At 42.8% G+C, this 26,938-nt stretch overlaps 1 protein-coding gene across 12 annotated transcripts in view; it reads right to left on the bottom strand.

Moving 5' to 3' along the window:
- The window catches only part of MTCL1 (microtubule crosslinking factor 1), a 120,960-nt gene extending 94,820 nt beyond the window's left edge, over positions 1-26,140 (bottom strand). For 7 of the 12 annotated variants that reach the window (XR_011697761.1, XM_071554799.1, XM_071554802.1 and 4 more), the window contains exon 1: positions 9,984-11,964. Coding sequence is in view for 11 of the 12 variants with exons in the window: in XM_071554799.1 (XP_071410900.1) it covers positions 9,984-10,865 (882 nt within the window). In the remaining variant the exon portion in view is untranslated. Of the gene's footprint in view, positions 1-9,983; positions 11,965-26,089 lie in introns of those variants that run through there. The other 5 variants (XM_071554803.1, XM_071554808.1, XM_071554801.1 and 2 more) reach the window with 2 other exon arrangements.
- Between the last annotated feature and the right edge of the window lie 798 nt (positions 26,141-26,938).

Here is a 26,938-nt window from a genome sequence, read left to right as displayed (position 1 = left end):
TGCACTACTTTTTGCATGAGAGAAAAAAATTCTACTTTACAAATTTTGAACAAAGTTGGAAGAAAAATATCAAGAAAAAAGCCAAGAGGAGCATATTTGAAATTAACTATTAATTTTGGTATTGGTTTCTTTAAAATTGTGTTTGATATTATAAAGACCAAATTTTCTGTGGAAAGCTTTGCTTAAATAAGATTCCAGGAGAACTTGTTCTGGCGCTAGCTACACTGTCACCTCACTTCAGATATGTAAATGACACTTGAAATACCAAGGATGGCTGGAGAGCATTTCACACTTGAAATATGAAGAGTGGCCAGAGAATATTTCACACTTGTCTCAGGTGGAGAGGGCACTGCTATGAAGTTCGTACCCTTGATAAAGCCCCCCTGTCCTTGACTGAACGATCCCTGACCAGTTCCTCCATGAACAAGTCTGCCTACACTCTCCTGGTAGTCCTTTCAACCATTCCCCCTTCCCATGGCCTAACCAGACTGATGCATTAATCTTGCTTCACTGGAGCTTTGGTAATAAAGGGAAGATCTTGTCTCTGAGCACAGGTTTGACCAAAGGACGATGGATACAACTTCTTTAGCCTTGTTAGGATAGTTATGTCAGAATTAGAGTATTATTCTAACCAAAATCCCATCCATGTATAAAATCTCCAATATTTATAGAGCTATGGTTTGATTTCAGTTAGTTGATACAGCATAAGCTAAATTTTGGGTATGTACAAGAGCTGTTATTTCCAAAATTATAGCTCTGAGCTCACCAGTGAGATATTGCTCCACCAGTACAGCCCACCCAGGACTCTACACATGCTCTGAAAGGGCAGAGAAGTTTTCTCACAAGCCCACTATACAGCTATATATTCTCAATATATTCACATTTCTGCTGCAGGGGCATCCTGTCCCACAGTCCCCCTGGGACAGGTCCAGGAGCAAGATATTTGTGTGGATGGATAAGCTCAAGGGGTTCTGGATCATGCTCACACCCTACAGTGTCTGAGAGGGAATAGTGTAAACACAGTCACCAAGGTTACCCTTGCAGCAATGACATCCTCAGAAGTTCCAAATACATTAATTAAGCACAAACAGCAGACAGCAAGGAAGCAAATGAGCTCTGCAGACCAAATCCAGCAGAATTCTTTGAAAACAATTTGAGGTTCAAGCTCTATCTACTCCTCCTCAGGACACAGACAAATACTCTGGCCAATTTACAGACAACAAATTGGTGAAGTTTTGATAAACTATGTATATTTTTAAAAAGAAATATGTAGTAATGCATGCTTGAGTGAACTGGGGGCAGCACCTGTTTTTCTTTTCTACAAACACAGTTATCACTATTATTCACATTTATAGACAATTTCAAGAGGCAAACTAAAAATTTGCCCAGTGAAGATAGAGATGCAGAAGAAAATATTGAGGGTTTAGAAACTGATTAGAGAGTAGCAGTGGCTTTTGAGCCTAAGAAAAGGAGTACACTTTGCATTACCAGTTTATAAACTAGATATTTTGACTAAGATATTCATACCAGAAGTAGCATCTTTACCTTTGAGAGCCAATACCGCCCTCTGGGATGAACAGGACCAAAGTTATTCCTTAGGGCTGTCTGCAGATTCAGGTGCTGAACTTACCTCAACTAGATTTCAGTTCAATTAACTTTTTAATATCATCTTCAGAATGCTAAAGTTAGATTAGTAGTTTGGTTGCGAATTAAAATTTTGAAAAACAAATCCATAATAAAGAAAAACAACTGTCACCACCAAATTAATGAGACCTGGTTTATAGTCTGATGTTTATGTTTAAGAACTAAACAATGGCTTTCATGTATAAAGTGGCCTGCAATTATAATGTTATTGCTCATCTTTTAAACTTTCCTCATTTTTGTCAGGTTTTTTAATCTGGTTGAATTTTAAAGACAAATAATAAAGAATATTTGATTTCAAAGCGTTTATTGCAACCAAATCTTGAAAGTGAAACTCATATAATTTTAAACAACCCAATCCCTGAAACAGTCATCTCATTGAAACTGAATATTCCCAAATCCCCTCTGTGGGCATGGAAGTTGTCCCAGCCTTAAAATTCACTCTGTGTCTCTGTTGGGAACTTGAATTCAATGTTGAATTTCTCCCACCAAAGAAGTTGTCCAAAGTGTTGCAAGTGTTGGCATGAGCTGTGTTTCAGGAGACAGGACTGTCTTGAACCTCTTCGAAAACCAGAGTTTTCTCGATCCCCCTTATCAGCAAAGTCAGTGATTTTTTTTTCTGTGCTTGCCTCTGGTTCTGGTTATAAATACAGAGTTTGTTTTTCTCTAGCGTAATTTTGCAGATAAACTAAAATTTAGGATACAATGAAGGAAACTGTACTTTCAAACCTCACACAGTTCTCCTCTCTAATACTGTTTTGACTGAATTCAATTTCTTTTTCAAACTGTATTTTTTTCTACTTCAAAAACTTTCACATAGAAATCAGACTGTGTCCTGACCTCTTGTATTTAGAGATTTTGAAGTTACTTTAAAAGAAGGCAACATACACACAAACACGAGGGCATAAACAATTTTCACTGAATAAAAAGCAGAAACCTCCCTGTACAGGCTACATACAGTGTCAGCCTATTTTCTGCTGTATTACTGCAGTGCTTGGGGCTTGAACCTACATTGTGTGTCCAGTCCAGAGAGAAAAAGACACAGATTAAAGATTTCTGAGTAGCAAGATGAAGTTCTATTTTTATACCTTAAAATATAACTATCCAGGAACATGTCACCTCTGGAAAATGTTGCTCAGATTTGGTATGTCAGTCAGCACACAATTATGGCTATTGGATAACCTTATAGTCAGTTTAACTTTTGTTCCAATAAAGACACAGTCTTGCTTTCAGGCCACAAAAGAGTGAAAAGGGTTCATAACAGTTTATTCTCCTTGGTAAGCACTTGTGATTCTACCATAGACACTGAAACTGTTTTACCATCTTCGAAGTCAGAACTGTTACAATTGCACAGAGAAAACCAGAACAGCTTAAGCTCCCCTTTTAAAGTGATCTGTGCATAGAAAATGAAGGAAGCTAAATTAAAGACCCCTGGAGGGGGAAATTATAACCGAAGCTATGATGGTCCAACTTACTCAACTGGCAAATCTGCCACTTTGAAAGAAAACATCAATCATTTGCAAAATCGAAGGTAAATGCAGCAAAGCCAAAACCTTAACAACCCCAAACACAGTAGTTTGCAAAAAAGGATGCTCTGGATGACAGGCAGATGGAAATACCAGATAAACCAAATCCTTGACTTCATTAAACTGTATTGTTCTTATAATTACTATTATTGTAAGTGAGAATTAAAGCTCTCTTTCAGGAGGTATTGAGCTTCATACTGTAGATCTCTGTATTGTAAAACCGAAGAAAGAGATCGCAATAGGCACTTAAAAGTAATTAAAACAAACAAGTAAAAAAGTGGCCATCTCTCTTTGTTCATCTAAAAATGGAGAGCCTGCTCCCTTCCTTAAACGGGGAGGACCTGCTCCAGCACCCCAAAGTGGCAATTGAAATTGGGAGGTTGAGTGCTGGCAGCAGAGCTTCACTCTGCTGTACATTCCTGTAGGGGATGAGAGCATCCTCTTCATCCCTTTTAATTTACCGGTAATTATGCAATTCCTTTGAGTAAGAATAGCACCAGGCAGAGAGTCCTGAAAGGAAGAATAATGTTTAGGAAAAATCTAAACTGGTTTTCTTTCCACATGCCACTCTGGTCATCAGAAAAAAAAAATGGAAGTGAGGGAAAGAATATAATTTTCTAACTGGCAGCTCTTCCCAAATTTACATCAGCTTCTGAGTCTAACTGCTTATGGCTTCAGGTACTTGCCCCAGACATCTTCCTTAGGGCCAGCTATTTGGGATGTGATAGGAATCACCCACCTAAGATTCATGGGGTGGCTGTACGAACACAAAGTGATACTTAAACAGCAGCACCATTTGCAGAACTCCTCCAAACTTCAGTGCAAAAGCCACAAAATTAGAATTCCCAGTTTCCTTGTCAGCCTACCAAGCCAAGGTGAACTGGCTGAAAGAGGAAAGCCTGTGTGTAGTTTCCATCACTGTGTAGCCCAGATACATACTGATGGGTCATTTCTCATCTGTACTGTGCAAATTGAAGACTTGCCTGGCAGAAGAGAAGCCATTATCTCATTAATACCTTTACTGATGACATACTTGTTTATTATTGGTTTAATTTATAATGAAGTATAATTAAGAATAAATTATAGGAATATACCTTGTTTATGATTCTTGTTATGGGGAAAAAAAAGAGAGACAGAGAGAGAAAACTCAGGCCATGCAGCTATTACATGAAGTAACCCATAGTCATCTGAGTAATTCCAACTGAAATTACCAGAAATACTTGCACAACTGATGGGCTGTGTCTACCCAGCCAGTCTGGTTATGATCCATAATAAGGTTTGAAAGTAAATTTTCCAATCATATCCACCAACTGCATAGGTATTCTGCCCACAGAGCATGCAGGAAACAGACTCCTTCAGAAATAAAATAGAGACTTACACTCCAAGGCTGCACCAAATGTGCTCCACTACTCAAGTCCTCTGGAGAACTGTAAAATATATGCACAATGGGGATGTTTGTTCAAGGGGCCAGATTAAATCCAGCCCAGAGTAAGCCCCCTAACCTGCATATAAAGACAGAGGTAGGGGCATCAGCACCAGTGGCACTGAGGTCAGCCTGCTGATCTGCCCTCACTGAACTGAAAGACTGGCTACAGCATGAAATAGCATGAATAGAGACAAAACAATACGTAAAAAAACCACCAAAAAACAAAAAAAACCTCTGTTTATTAATTTAGCCAAAAGTCATAAATATAGATTATGTCAGTACTATTTTCTAAACAGAAGGTTATTTAATAGAAATTTAATCAAATGGGGGCAGAGTGAAGAAGTGAGGAAGAATGGAAATTACAGTGGGTAGGTGCTGTTGCAGTGGTGAATCCAGAGCTTCTAGAAAGTCCTTGATAAATCCAAGATTCATGAAGTGTGATTTTACATAATCTCTGTTTTCATATTTTAAATATCTCAAGCTGCCTGTACGTAGGAGATGCTGCTGCTAAGGAATACACACATCCCCCATATCACTTTACAGCAGAACTGCAGTAGGGATGAATATGCTCTAAAAGGCTTTGATTGGGAAGAAAGTAACAACCATTATTTTTGCCTCCTGCAAAATACGTTAATGAACCTAAAGTCCCTGGGCCCCCGATGTTATTACATACACCAATCTGACGTTGTTTGAAGCTTGTGCACAAAACAAGATGCGAATTGAAAAAGTATAGGACCTGTTGACTTCAGGCCTGGTTTAAGTTTGCAGGATCTGAGAGCAAGAGCAGCATCTGGCAGCTTTTCTGCTTCATTCAGGCATCAGCTACAGTATTGTTTCAACACACTTACTCAGCTGGGGTTGATGAAGCCATTTGAGCATTTATCTTGCTGGTGAAATATTGATAGTATCTATTGAGGGCCACCAAGGCCAGCTACTGCCTGGTGCATTGACACACAGCTAATCCCCTCCAGGTAGGGTAGGGGCTGACAGGGACACAGCTGGGGCTAACAGGGCACATGGCCTCGCTATTCTTCCCCAAAGTGACATCTCCCTCTGACAGCTGACATCCCTTTGGCCAAGCCCAGCCATGCAGGTTTTGTGCCCCAGGCAGGGTTGTCAGCCTTCTCTTTGGGACTGCCAGTCACCAGGTGGGAGAAGCCGCATGTGAAGTGGAGCTGCAGGATAAAAGCTTTATTTTGTTAACCGTGTTAACCTTTACTAAAGACAAAAAACTGGTCCCATCACTTTTCAACATTTTTGCTCTGCAAAACCCTTTGACATCCACAGCTCCCCGAAGGCTAATAAAAGAAACAGTGGAATTACTTCCTATGTGTTCAGCGCAAGCCTACAGCTCAGAGGTACAGTCCCAAGGGAGTCAAGAAATACAAGGTAACCTCCTGTGACACGCATTGTGATTTTAGACAAGTCAGAGCGTCTTTAGGTGTATCAGACTGGAAAGAGTGGTCTGGAGTGGCCCCTTATTCAAATTATATTCAGAATATATCTCAGATACAAACAAGTATACAAAGAAAAAAGACAAAGCAAGATAAATCCAAGATGGTTGAGAATCTATTTTTGTGTTAGTCCACACTGAGCAGTATTTCTGGAATGCTGAACTTACACCAACACAGGCACAAAGAGAAGGACACATAAAGCAAAGCACAGCAAGCACCAGTTTTATTGTAAGGGCTGTAGGGAGTGTCATGCTTCATGTAGGAGGCTGCTTTCCCATTATGGCCATGAAGGATGTAAAGAGAAATTGGGCATGTGTTGTGACCAAAACACCGCTGTTGTTTCTGCTGACACGTTTATTTAATTTAAACAGTTTAAATTAAAGTAAGGCTGAGACAAAGAAAGAACATGTTTAATTGCTAAAATTTGAGCCCTGTTCCTCAAGATCTTTCATCCTTTAGAGGGCTCTAAACCACAAAGAACTTCTCTCCAAGTTTCCCAAGGACTCACATAGTGCATGACACTTCTTTATGTGCTGGGCAACTTAAAATAATCTTGAAAAGCAACCACTTGTGTAGGTAGTGTTTTGTTACTACTAACAAGACTGACTAGCAATAGTTAAAACTTTACCTACCACACCAGCAGTATCAATGACCTCCTGGGTCTCCAGAGTCAGGCACCACAACAAAATTTCTCTCAAACATTAACAGATAAGTGATACCTTTTAAATGCTGCTATAGTATTACAGTCTTCCCCCATAGGTAGCTGAAATAAGGCTGCACAAGAAATTTGTGAAACTGAAATCAATTATGAATTTTCACAAAGGTAGTAGAAGAGAGACTTCTCAATGTAAACACTTCCCTTCAGTCACTTCACCTATAGGCTTAGCTTTACAGCCAGATACCGATTGCTGGAAACAAAGTGTCAGCCAGAGTCCTGATAGCTCAGGAAACACATAAGATGGAAACTTCATATCAGGTTGAAATCTGGCTAACAGTATACGAAGCTTGAGAAGTTTGCAGCAAAGAGTTTGCTCCGCAAAGGCTTTCATGGAGCATTTTGTGAGACATTCTAGCACTTAGTAAGTAGAAATAAAAACAAATGATTGTGTTTGTTTTGTTTCTTTCTGGTAACCCTTTAACCTCCAGTAATCTTTTGCATTAGCTCTATGTATGTGGATATGTGTGTGTGTATATATATATATTTATATATATTCTACAACTTGTGTTCCATACACATAAAAGATACTGGAAAGACTTTACTATGTGAAAGTTAAATTTCCCTGAAACAGACTTTATTATGTGCACTTACTGCTGCACTCCAGCTGCAGGGGAGGATAAGGAGGAGTGAAAACTACAAAATTTGGCATATGGCCATGCTCTGGAAATTAACTGTTTCTTCTGGGATTTATCTAATCATTTGTCTATTTACAGTTGACAGCATCACTGTTATCCCTTAGCCCCCTCCAGAGAAACACAGCTCACTTCAACGCCAACCAAGAGAACAGTGTTGTAAAACACACGTGCAACAAACCCACGAGTAAACAACTCAGGCAATGCAGTTTTAAGTTGCAGAAGTTTTTATAGGTTTTCCTAGGGAAGGAAAATGAGGTTTGAGAATTCTCCTGATAATTTTTGCACCTCTCCAACCATTTTGAGAGAGGATCAGAACTACTAAGAACTAAGGAGAGCAGATAATGCACTGATTTCCCTCAGTACAGGCAATAGTCTGAGCTCACGGGTTTCCAGGCACCAGGACATGCCCATTGGAAGAAAGCAGTCTGTATTATCCTACTGGTCTCAAACATCCTTGCAGCCTGAAAAAGTCATAGTCCAAATTATAAAAGGGTTGAGACACAATTGCTGTAGATTATGAAGACATCAAGGTGAAATATCTGAAGACACTGTTGCACATAGTGAAAAATTTGGAATAATGCAGATAAAAAGTTCTTTACCTAGACCTTGCCAGTGTCTACCAGGTCCCGTGATCAGAGAGACCCTCAGGGAGGACACCCTAACAGTGGTCAGTCCTAGACAATTCAGACAAACTCTTTTCTTCAGTTTCCCATAGTTAAAAATCACTTTCAATATAAAGCAAGAGGGCTTAACACACACTTTGTAATGGGTTAAAGTATTACACTTGCGCAAATCCTGTAATTCAAAGAAATGTTCTTGGACTCCATGTTTTCTAATGGCAGTGTCAGTTACCTATTCTAAAAGCAATTCCTATTATCAGTTATGATTTCATTGTACCTCCTCTTGCTTCTGGGCTGTCAAGTAAAACAGAAGCTTATGATAAAGGTTCTCTATGCTGCTCATCTTTTTATAGACTATTACATTTCCGTACCACTTGAGTTTCCCATCTAGTGAGTGCTATAAAAGCTTTGCCATGAGCCAACAATTTTTATTGGTCTAATTCTGTATTATCCTTTTCTGGATGACCAGCAGTGCCCACAGTATCTCAGGTACACTCACTGACCTGAGTAACAGCTACAGATCTATAAAATATCAGATTTTCTTTGTTATTCTCTGTTCAGTTCCCACTGAAATCATACATAATTTTTTCATTCCTCCATCTCTCAGGATGCTCCTGAGTTAATGTAATGCACTTAAACAGAAAAATACACTCAGTCCTTCTTCCCTCCAAGTGTTTCAGATTTTGAATATTAAGATTTATTTCCCATCCTCTGACTTCATTTTTCACTCATTCCTCAGGAGTTAAGTTTATTAAGTTCTGTCTGGTCTTTGCTGATCTTGACTTAAGCAAGAAAAAACTTAATGACATCGGAAGATTTTGCTGTATCATTGCTCATTCCTTTTTCCAGTTCACTAAGCAGCACCAGACCCAGCAAAGAACCTTGCAGCACCCCTGCTGTTACCCTTTTGCTATGCTGAACATCGTTTCTTGTCCCTTAGCCAAAACTCCTTAACAAGCCTAGTCTGCATCTTTACCACCCTTCTCTCCCAAGGTTATACACCAAACTCCAGTCCTTGTTCAAGTAAAAATCACATGGATTTCCACAGTTATTTGGCTTGACAACAGGGTGTTTCCAAAATCAGGGAACAAAGATTGTTCTCACCAGAGGCAGTCAAATGGTACAGTGGCTGTGATTACATGATTATCTCAGTTTATCCTATTTATACATCTTTATGGATGCAGTCTCTTTGCTGTACCAAAAGATCAGATTATAAACACAAGTCCCACTAAAGGTTCCCCACAGGTCAACCCAGCTCAGAGCATTCCTGAATTTAGCTTTTCTGTTGCTTCGAGAATGGATGCATACAGGGGTATTTTTCTACAAGGATGCTGCTCTTGTTTTTCTACAAGTACTTCACAGCCAGTGGCTTCACTTTCCAGTGATAAAGTAACACAATAAACAAAGCACATAATGCTGTCATCCTTTCCACATCAAATGAGGGAATCGATTTATTTGGCTTTTCTTAAAGGGTCACAGTGAGGAAAACAGTTCCTGGAAAGCAAAGTCCTGCTAACCAGTCGAGTGTTTGCGATGCATTAGAAAGAGTTGAGGTTTGCTGAGCTACCACCACGTCAACCAAACGTGACATTGCCACGGTACATGTTGCACTGGACTGACGTGCATCCAGCCCCCACAAATCGGCCTTTGCAGAGAGCCACACTCATCCATTTAAGTCCCTTATCTGCGCTTAAACCGTGCCGCGGTCTCACTTCGCGGGGGCGCGGAGAAGGTAGTGGGGGGAAGGGCAGATGCGGTGCCCGGCTGACTCTCCCTGCCCCTATTTCTCTCCCGCGGGTGAAATTGGGCATTTGGTCCCACGGTGGGGTCCCACGGGAGGTGATTCCGTGCAGCGCGATTGCACTCGCCATCCCGGCGCGGTCCCCGCATTCTCGGGCAGGAGGGGGCCGCGCCTCTACCGTCCCCTTCCCTTCCCCACTGAGGCTCTGCGGGCAATGCTCACCTTGAGGTACTCGTTCTCCGAGCGCAGCTCCTCCACCTCCCGCTGCAGCTCCTCCGGGGCCGGCGGCGGCGGCTCCCCGCGGCTCGGGGCTCGCCCTCCGCCCGGGGCCGCGGGCAGCGCATCCCCGCGGGAGCCGGGGGCCGGCGGAGCGCCGCGCCCGAAGCCGGGGCCGGCGCGGGGCGGCTCGGCGGCGGGATGAGAGGCAGGATGAGCAGCGTGCGGCTCCCGCTCGCGGTCGCTGGAGCCGGTGCCGGACTCGGCATCGCTGCTGGCGGCCGGGGCCAGGCGCTGCTCGTCGGAAAGAGGCTCGGAGGGGCAGTCGGAGAGGTCGGAGCTGCTGTCCGTGTGGCCAACGCGGGCCAGCGCCGCCGCCACCGCATGGCCGCTGCCCGCCGCGGCGCCCCGCTTCGCCTTCCTGCCCTTGCCGGGCGGCGGGGCCGCCTCGCCGCCGGGCTGCCTCCCCGCGCCTCGGCCGCCGGGGCCCGGCTCTGATGCGCGGACTGCGCGCTTGGCGCAGGGGGCGGCCTTGGCGCCTGCCCTGCCGACGGCGGGGACGGTGGCGGCGGCCGGCGCCTTGCCCCCCTGGGCGGCGGGGCGGCGGGAGAGGCGGCCGGGCGTCGCCAGCAGCCCCGTGGCCGGAGGGTGGGCGCCAGGGTGCGGCGACGGGGGCGCCCGGGCGGGGAGGCCAGGGGACTTGGGGGGCGCGGGCGGTGGCTTGGCGGCGGCGCGGGAGTGGAGGTCCTTGAGGAAGGGTCTGGCTGGCGACGGGGCGCGGTGCAGCCGCTTCTTCTCGGCATGCGGGTGGTGGTGGCCGGGCGAAGGCGGCGGCGGCGGCCGCAGCGCGTCGCCGGGCCCCGGTCCGGGGCCGTTCAGCGCCTCCATGGCGCGGGCCGGGGGCGGCGGGGCGGCAGCGGCGGCCGCGGGGGCGCCCGGCGGCGGCAGGAGCGGCGGTCCCCGCAGGGCGCAGCGGCAGGACGGGCAGCCTCTTCCAGCCTCCCCGCTCGCTCTCTCATCACTTCTGTTTCTCCCAGCCACAGCCCTCACACTTTTCTTTCTCGAGCTCCCTCTTCCTGCACCCTACCCCCACCACCTCCTCCTCCTCCTCCTCCTCTTCGCCGCTCTCTTCCGAGCACTGATTTGTTTCAATAAATCGAGCCCAAATCCCCCCGTGGCAGCCGTCTCCTCCTCCCTCTCCCTCCCCTCTGTTCCCGCTCCCCCTCTACGCCCGGCTCAGCTTGATGCTGCTCAAGTTGTGATGCAGCCCAAAAAAACCGATTCTTTTCCCCTCAGTCCGAGGCAAAGGCGTGTTTTCTCAGCTCCCTCCGCCTCCACTTGCCAGCCCCCTGCTCAGCCCACCGGCGCCGCTGCCCCCATCGCTGCCCGCTGCCCGCTGTCCGCTGCCCCCAGCTCTGGCTCTGGCTCCAGCTCCAGCCGCCGCCTCCGCCCGGCTCCTGAAATAGCCCCACGGCAGCCGGAGCCGCTCCGGCGAGGCTCTGCTGCCTGTGCGCAGGATCCGCCCCCTCTGTCAGTCAGCCAGCCAGGCAGTTCTCCTCCCGCCCGGCAAACTACTTTCTCTGTACGCTTTATTATAGGGGCGCCTCTGCCCGCCACTTCCAGTCAGAAAGCCTCATTTGGGGAGAGATTTTAATTTCCCAGCCATGAACTGTATAGCGTTGTCTGGGTTTTTTTGTTGTAGTCTTTGTTTTGTTGTTTCTTTTTTTTTTTTTTCTGAGCTACGACTTTATGGAAACGCTCCCTCCAGGGACTGGCAGCAGCAAAACAACATCCACTGCATTATCTTTCTGCTCAAGGCAGACACAGGTTTACCAAGAGGCAGAGCTGAGTATCCGACGGAATCAGCAAGTTCCTGGCTGTGGCTTAGCTACAAAAGGCGCGGTCCTGCCCTTTTGGAGCACGGGGATATGAAATTACAGTCCTTACACTTGCAAAGCACCCGGAGAGTAAATGAAAGGGAGGAGAGGCTCAGGCGTGGGAAAGAGGCACAGACTAATGCGGAGAGCAGAGCAGCACCAGCCGGGATGTTTCCGATTTCTCCACTGGGTCACAGCGGGACCTTGGAGGAGCCGCGCTGGCTGCCTTATCTGTCAGACGAAGGCGGTGAATGCGTGCTTAGCTCCTGAAGTCCTTGAGAGGCTCAGATCATTCAAGTCTGAACGGCAGGGACTGGAGCGTGCCCGAGGAAGGACAGTGCCGGGGGTTTTAGCAGGGGCAGCAACCTGGGGCTCTCCAGATCTCCCGCTTCATTCATCTTAGGCTCAAGGTATCACCCCGAAAGGCAAAAGCCCCAGGGACTGCTGGAGCCTGAGGGCACCGGGCAGCACGGTGCGAGTGGCCAAGCGAGACTACGCGGCTGGCACTGGCAGTGCCAGTCCGGGACCAGTGCCAGGCCACGTTGCCCGAGGAAGCCATAGGACCGCTCGGACATCCCTGGGCCCTTTCTCCTGGTAAACGAGGGGTATCCTGCTGAATAGGCAGCACCAGCGCTGCCGCATGAGTATGCAACAGGTAGTCCTTACTTTGTAAAGGCTGCAGAAGTGAAAAAAACCCCCAAACATTTAAATCAGAGTTGTATTTACAGGTCTCCAGGAACTGGAAGCAACTCGACGGCCCCGCCGCGGGCAGCCGGCATGGGCAGCGCCAGCCGGGAGAACGCGGTGATGGGCAGGCTGCCGGCAGGGCGCACGTGGCTCCAGCCCCCAGGAGAAAGCCGGGGCTTGGGGCGGCAGCAGAGCGGGTGTCGGTGGCCAGGATCCTTCCCCGTCCCCGGTGGAGGGGCAAACCTCCTCGGCAGGGCAGTGTAGTCCTTGCGCGAGTGGGCGGGCGACGGAAGCCCTGCTCCGGGGCAGCCAGCGGGCGGTGTGACGCTGTTGTTGGGTGGGGTTTTTTAATCTCATGACAAATTGAGCTTCTGTTAGTTCTCACGTTTTCCACCCGTTGGCATTGCTGCTGGACAGCTCGGTTCCCGCATCCAGATGTGACTTCCAGGTCACACGGCAAAGTACCTTTTGCGGCAAACATTGCACTTGCTGCTGCCGATATGTACATCTGCTAGAGCTACCGGGAGGACTTCTTTAGGCCAAGTCCTTTAAAAATTATGCAAAATACTTTGAGGAGAGGAAAATGCAACAAACTCACTCACTGGTGTGAGCCCTCTCATTCTCTCTCCGTGTACAGCATTAGTAATTTACTTGATTGGGTGAGATGACCAGTGTAATAGAAGCAATATGAAGAATGGCTTATGAAGTATAAACTACTGTTACATTTTAATGACATAGCATTTTTTCAGGCCATCACACATTATCAATGTTTCCTATCAGGTCGTTGGGCTCCTAGTTGGTTTCTTTCAGGGTTTTTTTTTTGGCAATACAGTGCTGGTCAGTTCAGGTGATTATCCTTCACAAGAATGCCAAAAGTGAAAGATATGGCAAATGCTGTATTTCATAGTGAGAAATAGTCATTATTATGGAAACACTATTATGGATGGTACCCTACATGAGAAGTACCAGAGAGGTTGTTTTGCACTATTATGTCTGCACTTTCACTTGGTTTTGGCTATAAATTCCAAGAATATATGGAAATTCCAGCTTCACCTACTAGATTTGCAATGTGTTTATGTCTGTGATGAAAGGGGAATGGCTCTGTAATAATTTATGAGTACGCTGTTTTGACTTTGCCCCACGAACAGAACGGTTCAATTCAAAAGGAAAATGAAAGGAAAAGTATGGCTCAAGATAAGCCACTTTTCCACAAACAATAGCTGAGGGACAGTGCCAGGCTTCTTTGCACTGGAGGGGAAAAGAATCAGGGAGGCAAAAAAAAAGGAGCACATTCACAAAAGGCTAGGAATTGTCTGGGAGAATTAATCTGAGACACTTGAGTGCCTGACAGAGCCATTTCCTGTGGTTACCTTGTAGATTTTACATTGCAAATACATGAATAAATACATTTTAAAAAATATGATTTATATTTTTTTCCACTAAATACTTTGCTTCAACTGCTAAATGCTCTGTAGTTAGGATCACTGCATCACTGACCACAACCTCCTGCAGGCAAAGAGGACCAAAACTCATCCTGACTTCTTAGGAGGTGCCCTTGATAAATAGAGACTCAGAGTAATTGAAAGGTCATGACTTGGCAGGTTGACCTCAGATCAGAAAGGAGACTGGCGAGCAGATAGCTCTGTAAACATATATCTTTGTGTTCTGTTCTCTTTCTCTCATTGAAACATACAGTAATGTTTGTGATCCCAGGCAGCACCAGTTCAACTACACATCTTAATAAAGTGATTTATTTACATTAATGTCGAAACAAAATAGGGCTGTGGCACTGAAAACATGCAGCAGCAGAACATGCTAGATGGAGACGAATGCTCAGTCACACCAAGATCCCTTTATGTTGTGCTGGCAGTATCAAGCATCTAATAACAAAGAAATTCAGCCCCTGTAACTCTCCCTGGGCATGTACATGGCTGGATGCAGATGGCAGATTTGTGTGGTATGAGGCCAGCTGTAGTATTTTGGCTGTGTTCCTCTGTCTGCTGCTGTCTGAGTGATGCCATTTGGAGATCCCTATGAGAATGGTGCAAATAGGCTTGGTGTGAATGAGAATAAGACCCTAACATGAAAGCTAAGTACATACCATAGAAATCTCCACTGGGTTAGGCAAATACCCAGTAAGGATCACCAGTATCATATTACTTATTTATTTATATCAAACAATTTTTTCCTTTACTTAAAAGTCCCTAATAGTTCTCATAGGAACATGCAGTCACAGACAATCATGACCACCCTAATTTTCCTCTCCCTTTATTTTTATTTGCATGTAATGTCCAATTGTTTTCTCTTATCATAAATTAGTCTTACACTCCCTCATGGGGAATGGTCTCTTATATCCTTGTGTAACTCTTAACTTAATAGGATGTCTGGGTGTTGCTTGAATAATACAAATAATCAGACATAGCACTTTTACAACACATTTATTTTGGCAATGCTGATATCCTTTTTCTGATTAATGCTGACATTTGATAACTGAGTTGTATTTGTACAAATAATTATGAAAAGTAGATACTAAGCCTGCCTACTTAGATTAGCTATCACACATCTTACAAAGCATAAGACACCATTTTTGGCAGTGCAGGACTGCCTAAATTCTTTTCTAGGGTTGAGGCATGAGAGGGTTTACAATTGCTTAGAGAAGATGTGAAGAGGCTCAATCTAAATGTAAATTTGTCCCTTAGCCAGCCCAGCTTACAGTAGCCGAAACCTAAGATGTTATTTTCTCCTATTTCAAATCCCTATTTGAGATCTTCTTCAATGACACCATAAAAGCAGCCAACTTATAATGGCCAGGCTCAGAGTTATAAGGGAGCACGGATGTTTACAGAGCTAAATCAAAATAGTAAATGAAGACAGAAATGCATCCATACAGGCCATATGTATGGATAAACCAGCATAAATCTAGTTGAGTCTATCATTATTCCCCCTTTATATGTTGCAGATCATGAGCTGTAATTTCTTTGTGGCCACATTGTGCTCTGTGATTATACCATCCCAGAGGAATCGTAATCAGGACCAGCAGGTGTTACAGTGACATGTTAACAACAGTAACGAGGCAGAGCTTCAAAAGAAAAATGTGTGACATCTTCAAGTTCACAAACCTCTCTCTTTTTTTTTTTTTGGTTGCAATCTCTCCCTCAACTGCTATCTCTCCCTGGGGAATTCAAAGCCCCAAAGACCTTTTTTAAAGCTTTTTTCCTGGTCCCAGGAGCTATATCTAGATTGTCATTGCTTGCTCCTTATTTGTAAAAAACCCCAATTATTAAAAGTCTCCATTCTTTACTGGAGCTTCTGTCTTACAGTAATGATATTACTAATTGCCATAATTCAATCAGGGAATGGAAATAATTATGTGACTAGCTCCTGTAAGGGACTTCAGCAGTAGAAGAAGGGTGTAGGGAGACTACAGGTACATTCATTCAAAACTGTGATCCCACCCCAAACCCATCACTGAGCCCCAAAGACTCCTAACTTGGGTACTAATCTTAATGGATGACCAGAGCTTTTTCCTTGTATGTGTCCATGCCTGCTTACTTGGAGCCAGCAATGGAGCCCCTAAGTATCATGTGTTTACCACTAATGCATTCTGTAGGTCCACACAAAACACAGAGACAATCAGCTTTGATGAAAGAGCAGCAGCACCTCACATCTTGCAGAGGGCCTGGTGGCCATGTGGAAGGGCAGCAAGTGGGAAATCTGGCTTTGAAGCCTTCCTCAGATTGCAGGAATTAAAGACCAAACTCCCAAATAACAAGAGGCTGATGGGGTTCACTGACTGCTGTAAGTAATTCCTGCTGGTGCTGAGCCTTTGTGTCTGTGTGTGTGAAAATTCCTGTGATCAGGCTCAGGTTGGGAAGCAAACACAACTATTGTACCCTTGCTGGGGGGAGAGCTTGGGTCTTCCTGTGCAAGCAGAAGGTGGTTCCAATCAGAGAGGCCATCCTACCCTTCCTGAGTGTGGAGCTACACCCTCTTCTGATTCCTCCAGCTCTGGGTTAGTCACGTCTGCCCAGGCTGAAATCTACAGCCCTGTTACAGGTCAGTGTTCCCAAATGTGTACAGTTCCTCTTTCAATGTCCAAGGAAACATCAAACAGCCAGAATGTAAAGTCCTATATGCTCAGCACCACAAGGCAGGGTTTTCTCAGTCTGGTGTCTACTTGAGAGTCATAAAAGTTCATGCTGAGGACTAACTTGGTCTGTTACCCACAGTCCCATCTCTGCATAGTGCAGCAAAGTGTCATGTCCAGTAGGAAAACCCCTTAAAAATTAATATATCATGCTATCATACCAAGGGGCATCTGTGAACCTCAAACACCAAGGAGCACATACCATGATCTTAGAGTTTGCCTATTTTAGAACTAAACAAAACAAACATGTGGCTGCCAATATTAATAAATTTGTACTTTTCCTTCTCACAAACCACCTGCCATGTAAACAAACATCCACATGAACACTATAAAATTTGTCATCCACTCCCCATTGTAGGTACAAGTACTTAGGATCTGCTACCGTCTGTAGCATAGCACTGTGTGCCGCTCATTTTCCAGCTCCCTAACTTTCACAGGATCATTTATTGCCTTTCAACAAGTCTCTCTTTTAAAATAGAATTGATACAGCTTCTTTTGTTCCTGGTTAACCCATAGATACTACAGGTGCAGCTCAACCTGGGTGATTTTTTTGGGTGAGGGGGAGGTGGTAATTGTGCACAATCAAGACTTCCAAAGTCATTAAACATTTGACTGTTTTGAATCCTTGTATGTCTGATGACATGCAAAAGGGAGAGACTAAATAAGTCAAGAATCATTGAGAATTAAAGGTTAGCTCTAATCACAGGCACCAAAAGAGGAACAGCTCATTTTGGGTCTTTCTTCATAGGCACTGGGGAGCTGGCACAGAATAACAGCATTAATTTATCAGATATTCAATGAGGAAAAAGAAAGATGGGTTGTATAATTGTTACTTATTGCTTTTCGCAGTTTCTGATTATTGAAATTGATATTTATTACTGGATATATTGTTTGTAAAATATAGTTTGATAAAATATCAACACCAGAAATATTTCACAGAATTATGAAACATTTTAAAAGCTTAAGAGACAGTCTAATAAAATGACTGCTGGTTGGCAGTGTGATTAGTTTGGATATTCTGCAAGGAGAGTGTCACCTTACATGGAACAAAACATCAGACAGAATATTATAAATTATCCATTTCTAATGGTACAGTTGGCTGAAGAAAGCTGCAGAAAATATCATATTTTGCACACACACACACACACACACACACACACACACACATATCTCTGTTAACTAACCAATATCCCAATATATCAAACATTCAGTAGGATTAATTCCTAGATATATCTGTGCCAAATTTAGCAATTACAGTCAATATTTTTCCACAGTGCTTCATTCCCACTGTATTATTTCCTTCTACCCTTAGCATCTCTTCAACTATTCTTTCCTGACCATAACTAAGGAGGCTGTTCCCAGCAGAAATGAAGTTCCAAATTTATTTCATTCCCCCTTCAATTCTTCCTAAGATGCCATGGGCAGACATGGCATATTCTTTACTTTAGCTCCTTTTAGTAATTTCAATTAATCTACCTTCAATTTATCCTAAACATTTAGGACCTATGGCTTTAGTGCCAATTCTCTTCAAAGCTGTTTTCAAGTCTGGTTCTTTAAACAGCTGCTCCCTAGTTTTTTCCTGCCTCTGAAAATCCCAAACAATTGCTTCTTACAAATACTCTGACTGTGATGGTTTAGGGGTTGCTTTGTCCTCAGTGCATCTGCTGTTCTGTTAGGGCTCGGGAAAGCTGATTACTGAAGTCTGCTTCACAATTCCTATGTTTCCACATGGAATTTCCCCTCCAACTCTCCCATGCAAATTTGGGGCACATCGTTGCATCCCCATGCGACACTCAAGCTCTTGATTATGCGGCACCTTTGAGGCAAGCACATAGTTAGTTCCTGCAGTTTAGACTCAGCCAAGAAGGCTCCACAATAAGTTGAGAAATCAGTGATTTTTATGGACCATGCAAACTCTTGCTTGTCAGTATTTAAGTACCAAAAAATAAAGGCCCAGAAAAAGTAGAATCAATGAGCAGAACTGCATCATCCTGACATAATGAGAAGTCTAAGCAAGTAAGATTGATTTTCATACATCAGAGGGATGTTTGGAAGACAGACCATTGATTGCGAAGAAAGTAGAGGAATACAATACCTACAATCTCAGCACAATGTATGTCACCAAACCCAGTATTAGTGGTGTGTTCAGAGTTCTATGCTCTTTCAATAGAGAGGTCATTGACTTTATTTTTTAATTTAAATGAATGTGCCAGCACTTCCTATTCAGAAGTTGAAGAAGTAGCTTTGCTTGCTTTCTTATCTTGTAGTGTATAACAGTTTGTTTCTCATCAGAAGAAGAATGGGTAGTGTTGTTTCCCTACATGTCACACACAGTTCAACAATAAAGATTTTCACTGAAAAATATTCACTGAATAATTATTCACTGAAAAATATTTTTAGATCAACAGACACCTGTAGCATATCCAAGAAGTGTTCTTAGCACTGAATTATTAGAATTTCAAAAGAGACTCAAAAATTTGACACTTGTATCTTTACAACACTTTGGGGCTTTTCTTTTTTGGAGGCTAGATTGAAGCAGTTCTTTATAACATTTAGTACCAGAAATGCTTGTGTTTTAGAAAGAATAAGTTACAATCTGATAGCTAATTTATTTGCTGCATTTCAGGTTGCAGAGTAGAGCTCAGAATTGTGTTGATGTGTATTGCCAGGGCAGGAAAAGCAAGGAAGAAGGAAAGTTTTCCAGTTATCTTATTTTGTAAGAAAGCTTGGAGCCTGTTCTCCAGCTTCTGAATGAAGAAATATTTCTTTGTCAATTTCTTGCCTCCCAGTGGAATTAAAGCTCTAATAATCTTTATTTAAAATTGTGAGGTGACAGCATGGTGCTAACACTGACCAGTTTTGTGATGTTAAATGTATTTGAATGCCTCACCTGTGCAATAATTAGTCCGATATTCACAAAAAAAATCTTTCTACATTAGAGACAAGATAAACCAAATCTTCAGTTTACTGGATAGGTATCTTGGTCTGTGAGTGATAACAAGTTTCCACAGCCATCTTTCTTACGCTGACGCTGCAACTTCCTAAATTTAGGAAATTTATCCTAATCCTTGGTAAGAACCGGCACTTGTTGGAGGGATGCCACAGCAATGAGTGTTCCAGGAGTGTTGTTGCAGCAGGAGCGCGAAACAGTCACCTTCACAGTGGGATGCAGGCAGTGTTGTTCACATCTGGAGGCAGAGATGCTTGCCCTAATCACAACTCTTCAGCCCCGAGCTGGGAGGAGACAGGGCTGGGATTTGGTTTTCCACTTTTTCTCACATCTGCGCTGCCATGGGCTTGGCTCTCTGTTCCAAAGGTTTGTGTCCTCCATCCCCAAAGGAACTGGTGAGCTGAGTGGTTTGCTCATCCCTGCCTAGCTGGGCCATATGAATGACCTGGGAGTGCAGGCTCAAGTGTGAACTGGAGACCTGCATGTGCTGGCTCTGATGCTTGTTTCCCTGCAGAAAGTTAAATCCATTGACTTTAGCGGCACAGTTTATGATTGCTTGGGTAAGACTAGGATAAGCCCAGAGGAAAAAAAGAGTAAGAAGATCTCTGCTTCCAAGAGGGGATGTCAGCACAGAAGAGAAATCACAAACCAGCTACCGATCTGTGTGAGTACAGAAGATGATTCAGCATTGGATGTAGAGCAGACACTAATTAGAAATAATAAAATGAAGCCATTGAGACTTCCATAGAACTACTAACATTCTTCTAAATACTAAGAGCTTATGAAATGCACAATAAACCATTTATTTCAAATTTTCTGAAGAGTTTTGATAAAATCTGACTTTGGAGGTTCTTGACTATTCATCTTGTAATGAGTCAAAAATTTACTGCAAGGTGGCAAGAATGTAGGGATAACTGACAAAAAGCTGTTAATTGTTGAACTTGTCAAGCAGTATCACAATACAATTGGCAATTTCAACCAGTTTATTTGCAATTTAGAAGACAAAGTGAACATCTTCATTCACTAAACCTGCTCATAGCAAACTATTATTCTGGTGGCTCAAGACTGACAGACTCTAGGAAACACTAATGAAATTAGGTAATAGACAATTTTGTGGTAAATTAAATTAGACCCACGAAAGACTGGGGAGAAGTGATAAGCAAATAATTCTTTCAAAAATGTGTTCAGCATATAGGGCTTTTGCAAAGTGATGAAGACACATGGCCTTTCCAAGTGGATGAAGATAGCCAGGCAATGGCGATAGAGGGCAGGGAGGAGGAAGGGGGTGATGGAAGCTCCATGAGACACTATGGCTGTGTACAACACCTGCTGGCAGTGCCTCCCTCTAGCAACCCACCCCACATATGACAGGCCTTTGTTGTATGAGGATGTCCCTCTTCATTTCATGTTCAGTGGTGCAGAAGCCATTCACCCCACTAAGGGTGAGCAGCTTTGCTGCGAGGAGTGCCAGCATAAAGTGGCAGTTCATGAGAAACACGGTAGTGCAGTTCCATTTCAACAACAGTGAGTTTATGTTTGTGCCACCTCTCATTTTTAATTCATGGATACATTAATTTTGTATAATTTGCATCATAACTAGACCTTTTCCTGCAAAGGAATGAACACTAAGGATCCATTACTTTTATCTTTTCTCCCTTGTATTCTGCTTTGTTGTTAGTCACCTTCTCTACAGGATTCAATGTTACTTTTCCCAAAACCAGGCATGCGGGACTTATTCAGACAAAGTGCTGATATTAAAATTGGGACACTTCCTTTTAGCAATAAACAGTGAACAATAATATAAAGCATTATGGCATGACAGACATCAATTAAATGAAGAATAGACATCTGACTCATCATTTTTGCTGTCTGTCAACAGTAATGGATTCAGATAAGTCAGTGTTTCTGCATGCTACACAACAGGTTGTCTCCTCATTTCTTTTGGACTTTGGTACTAAAAATCTGCATTGCCACGATGTGTGTGTTTATCTATTTTTATAACACTCTTATTCTCTGCTGAAGACCAAGAAAGATCTTTAACATCTATTAAATTTTTACTTGTTGCTAATTATTTTTAAGCTTATCACGGTTTGTAAGCTGTCTTTAGTTGCTTTAATTTTGGACTCTGTACACCATCCTTTTTCCATTTGAGACAAGAATTCACTACATAAGGAGGTAAAGCCATGTTCTATTTTAACAGACTCCAGAAAAGATCAAAAAGTTATGAATGAATCCTGTGGTCTAGATGAACATCTATTGTGCTCATGTGACTGCATGAAACACAAAAAGAGAATAAAAAGGCAGGGTCACTTTCAGCTTTTAGATTCTCTTCCTTTACTACACTTTCCCTGAAGCATGCCCCTGCCTTTGTGTATCTCATCTCCTTCTTTCTCTTCTCTTTTAACTCCTGCTCATTCGGAGTATTAAAAGCCTCTTTGGGCCACATCACTCCTCTTTTCAAATCCTTCTTGCCTGCAGCTTAATTTTTAAGGTCTTATCCTCCCATATTTGTGAGGTTACCTGTGCTTCCTGCTGCTTTCCAAGCATAAAATATAACCAGGGGAGGAAAGACGCTGTAGGCCTGCCAAGTTTGAAACCATTATGTTTAAGTCTGGCAGTAGGTCAAGGCAGAGATACAGCTGCAAAGCTGCATTTTGGTACATATTTTATGCCTGATCTGTAGTAGAGGTGAGCTGAGTAAACTATCTGTTGAAACCCATGTGGGATGGAAAATCACAGTGCGAGGAAATATACCATAAAAAAGAGAACGGGGAAGGAGAGGGAAAAAGCAGCTTCTCAGTGAACTCATCAACCCACTGTGGGATGAAACAAGGTGACCAGGAAAACCTAGTCATGGGTATTTGGCAGTATTTTACTACCTTACCTCCTCAAGAGCAAGTAAAAGCCATTCACATTCACAGCCCTTCAAATAAAGTTGCCTTTCGTGATGGATACAAAATATGGCTTCAATCTCTTTTTTCTTTTTCTACATGGTGTACTTACAGTGTTTGCTCTTGAAGAATTTTCAAGAATATGTACTGAATGGATGAATGCAAAATTAGTAAAAGACTAGCTATGCTCTCATTTAATGTAATATTTGTATTGTCATAACAGTTCTGCAACCTCAGAGATCAGCCCCAAAGCTAGAGGTCAGATTCTCAGTCTGTCTTTCAATGGCTTGGTAATGTTCTTCTGAATATAGGAAAATATAAACTGTTGGGAGAAATTGATAGGAAAATATAAGCTGTAAACTCAGTTCCTAGATAATAAGCTTTACTTTTTACTCTTTGGTATCTTGGTGAATTTGCTCATAAATCTGTGTTGCTACTGCATGTTTTATCTGATAAGTGCTATTAAATAATGCTAATCTTTTTCTGGGTAACATTTGTCTCAATTACTATGCATGTTTGAAATTTTGCATTCTATTAAATGCGGAATATAATTCAACCAAAACTATCAAATGTAAGGTTGAGAATTGAAATCTATGTTGCTAACTGAAGGCTACCACACACTACAGAGCAAAATGTTTTAAAGAATACCATACAATACCATATGGATCTAAGCTTTTCAAAGCAGGATATGCAGGATTAGAGCTACATTTAAATCCAAACATGATAAAAGGAAAAAAGTAAATCGGCAAAACAGGACTACTTTACAGTGATGTTATGTAAGAACTTACATAGGAAAATAATTCAACCCCTGGTTCTATCTTGTGATGGTATCAGGAGGGAAAAAGATATTTTAAAATTAATTCTTTTTTTTTCCATCTGTCCTTATCTGATCTGATACCATAAACATCAAAATACTTTAATCCAAACTGTATGGCTATTGCCCTCACAGTGCAGAGCTCATTTAGTTTGTAAGCCTCAGTCCTGTATTTTCTGTTTCAGCACATTTCAGTTTCTTTTCAGTACCAGCTCAGCTCTGACATGTTGGGATTTTGTGACCACTGAAATACTGAGCTTCATGATGCTTTTCAAATAACTTCAGCATTATCTATACTACATTCTATTTTCATGTTTGTGACAGATATTCTCAGTACTGACTCAGTCTTGAAGTCACTTGCATTTTCAGGAAAAAATGCTAAGTTACACTGTCCTTTGAGACTATGTATATTGCCTACATAATATATATTTATTTTGTAAGCAGCTTATGGTAGGAACCGTGTATTATATAAAGTTGAGTATATAACCAATGTCCTTATTTAGTAATAACCCATGTTCTCACTCCTTCTGACTGCAGTGCCTGGTGGCAGACTGGGATTCGTTTGTGAAGAGATGAGTGGTAGCCCAATAACATCTGCTAAAATACACTTGTTATTCCTGCCTTTCCCATTCAAAGATGAAAACAGCAAGCATCCAGCAGCACAGCCTCCTTGGCAATCAAAATGCATAAGAGGCTCCTAGATACTATCCATGTCATTCCATCTTCTACCTCCTAAGGAAGAAATGCTGTGATGGAGATGGCAGCATAATCCTCAGGAGGGTACCACTGCTCCCTTCCTTCCCTCTCTCCCTCTCTCTCTCCCTAGTGCTCCCACAGAAATATGCTGCCTTTGGAAATTCACATGCCAGGATGTTATTAAAAGATTTATGGTTCCTGATTCACGCTACAGTCCGCTCTTGTGGCTTTGTTTACTTGGCAGGGTGAGGGAGGGAGGAAAGAACTGGATTAACCTCAAAACCCCACAACAAAAGGCAGAAAAGCACTGCCTTAGGTATTTAATAATCTGCATTTCTAGAGAATTACCGAATATGCCAGAATTATCTCCTGAAAATCTGATGTATTTTAAAATAGTTATTCATAGCACTTAAGAAGAACTTCACATCAAAACAGATTTGAAATCAACAGGAGTTTTGTTTTGATCTGGTAACCACTGTCACATACCATGAGGGAAGAACAAACTAAAATGTTCTGGGTTTATCTACTTTACCTTTAGAAGAATAAATGTTACACTGATAAAAATAATCAGAACCACTGGGATGGGAGCACTGGGAAAAATAAAAGGAAACAATTCAGGTTTTTGGTCAAGTGAACAATTATCTTACCATTTGCAAGGACCTTTACAGCTGAGAGGGGACTACAGTATTTTCCTGAAGATAATATGGAGAGAGGACTGAGGTATTGTTGGTTTTTGGGGTTTTTTTAAGAGAGGAAGTGAACTACTTATACTTTCCTCATGGTATTGATATCACGCAGTGGCTCAAAATGCTAATTTGATTAATTGCATTAGTCCACTCCCCTCCTGTTATGGGAATTCAAGCTTCAATGGCAAATTCAACCTCCTAAATGAGATTATGGTGACGTTCTCAATATGAGGCTGTGGGGTGGCTGTAAGATGGGCAAAGGAGCCACACGTTTCCTTGGTGACTGGCTGTGTGGTTACCCCTGGTAAGATGGGTTGGAGGGAAGAATCAGTCTGAGTGACAGTTCTTCATCTTTTAAACTTCAGTTCATGGCTGAGCAAAGCAGAAATAGTGCCAAGCAACGACCATGGGGAAATTACCCTTGTTTTAATCTCTGTCTTTTCCAGCTGATGTCAGTAGAAGGGGACAAGACAAAGGACCTCAAGCTGTGGTTAAGATCATTAAAACAGAAGAATATAAAGCCATGGACATGCCTGTACCATCTATTAAATATTAATTTCAGTTGAATGCAGATATTTTTCTTTGTTGTGCTGTTTGATACTATCATTATTATTGTACCTTTAATCCATTTTATATAGTTTTTTTTCCTTTTTTTAAGCTCCTTTGTAATGAAGGTGCCTTTTAGTCAGCTCCACCAGCTAATCAGATTGCTTTCCCTTCATTACTCACATTGAGCTTTGAAAGCCTGAAGCCTAAGCTAACTGGAATATATGCTCACAATTTAAGTAATGTGGAAGAGCTGAAACTATGCCAGAAACACGGCACATAGCTATGTTTTTATTGCTGTCATATTGAGAGCAGGTGAGATGCTTTTGAAATAGGGACTATTCCATCAAAAATGTACCCGGCTATTGCGCAGGAGTATAGCAGATCTGTTTATCACTCACAGATTTTTTGCTTTTTTGCTATTTGTCCAATAAATTGTGTTAAGACAAATGCAGGGCAATGTTAAAGAGATCTTGTCTGGGAATGAAGAAAAAAATATTTTTAGGGGGTATATTATTTTTCACAAGGCAAAGATATTTCTGAGTCAGAGGACAATGCTGCCCCCGTGCCATTAAAGAGTCTGTAACACACACACACGAATCCCCTGAGCCTGGTTTAGCTCACAGTGGTGCAAATCTAGAGGATTTCCACTGCAGTCAGTAAAGTTAAACTGTTGTCAAAAACACTCATAAAGGCAAAATTGTTTCCTCTTTCACAAGACTGTGTATGTGAGGAAAGAATGGAGGCACAGACCTGTGAGTAAATCTGAATGAAGGGCTTCAAAGCCTACCTGAATTCAAAAGCGATAGAAAACTTACTCTGACCACCGAGCACGACTGGCAGGTGATTTGCATCTTTGGTATGTGGCTGCTGCCCAGGAATGTGGTGGTGGGGATCAGCAACCTGGTGCAAGGGCAAGAAGAAAAGGAGAGACCATTACTATGTGACACCAACAGCAGCAACTTGTAATTCCTCTACACTCTAATTGAGTACAACTGAGAGTGTCATCAATTGCTGAAATCTTTCCACTATTTTTAAACCTTAAGGAGCAAAAAGAATTCCTATTTTAAAGATGGAAACTTAATTAGGGTTTTTGAGAGCTAGTCATTTGCCAAAGGAGAAGCGACAAGGGCAGTTCTGCATTCCTTACCTCTTCTCTCATCTGGGAAGGTTTCTGATGTCTGCTGCCGATCCACACAGTGTTTCCTTTATTGTGGATTTATCTGTGATAGCTCCCGGCAGATCAGTGTGATGTAGCTGGTCATCAGGATTAAAATGGAAGAATCAATAGGTTTTTCAGTTTATGTTCTTGTTTTGCTCAGCATTTTTGGGAAAGCCTGTAATTCTTATAATCATATCCTGACCTTGGTTCCCAAGATCATCTATTTTTGAATTTACCTACACTGTAATCAAAGTTGCCATTATGGCATTGCTAGTTATAAGTGTAGCAGCTTTCATCTACCTAGATTTATATTAAAGGTTCCTGAAGCATTTAGGCTGCCGAAGCCACAGGCAGGGAGGCTGTCGCAGCAGTGGAGCCCTTACAGCCCCACAGGGCATGCTGGGCATCTGCTTCTGAGCACCGTGTGCTTGGTGGCCCTTTGCATGACAGCTCCTGCCAACCTGGCTCTGCTGGCTTTTGCCTCCTAAACATATCTCGTTACCAC

This window comes from Pithys albifrons, chromosome 4 (assembly GCF_047495875.1).
Source record: "Pithys albifrons albifrons isolate INPA30051 chromosome 4, PitAlb_v1, whole genome shotgun sequence".
Classification (NCBI taxonomy): domain Eukaryota; kingdom Metazoa; phylum Chordata; class Aves; order Passeriformes; family Thamnophilidae; genus Pithys; species Pithys albifrons.
This window is presented reverse-complemented; position numbering and strand designations above follow the sequence as displayed.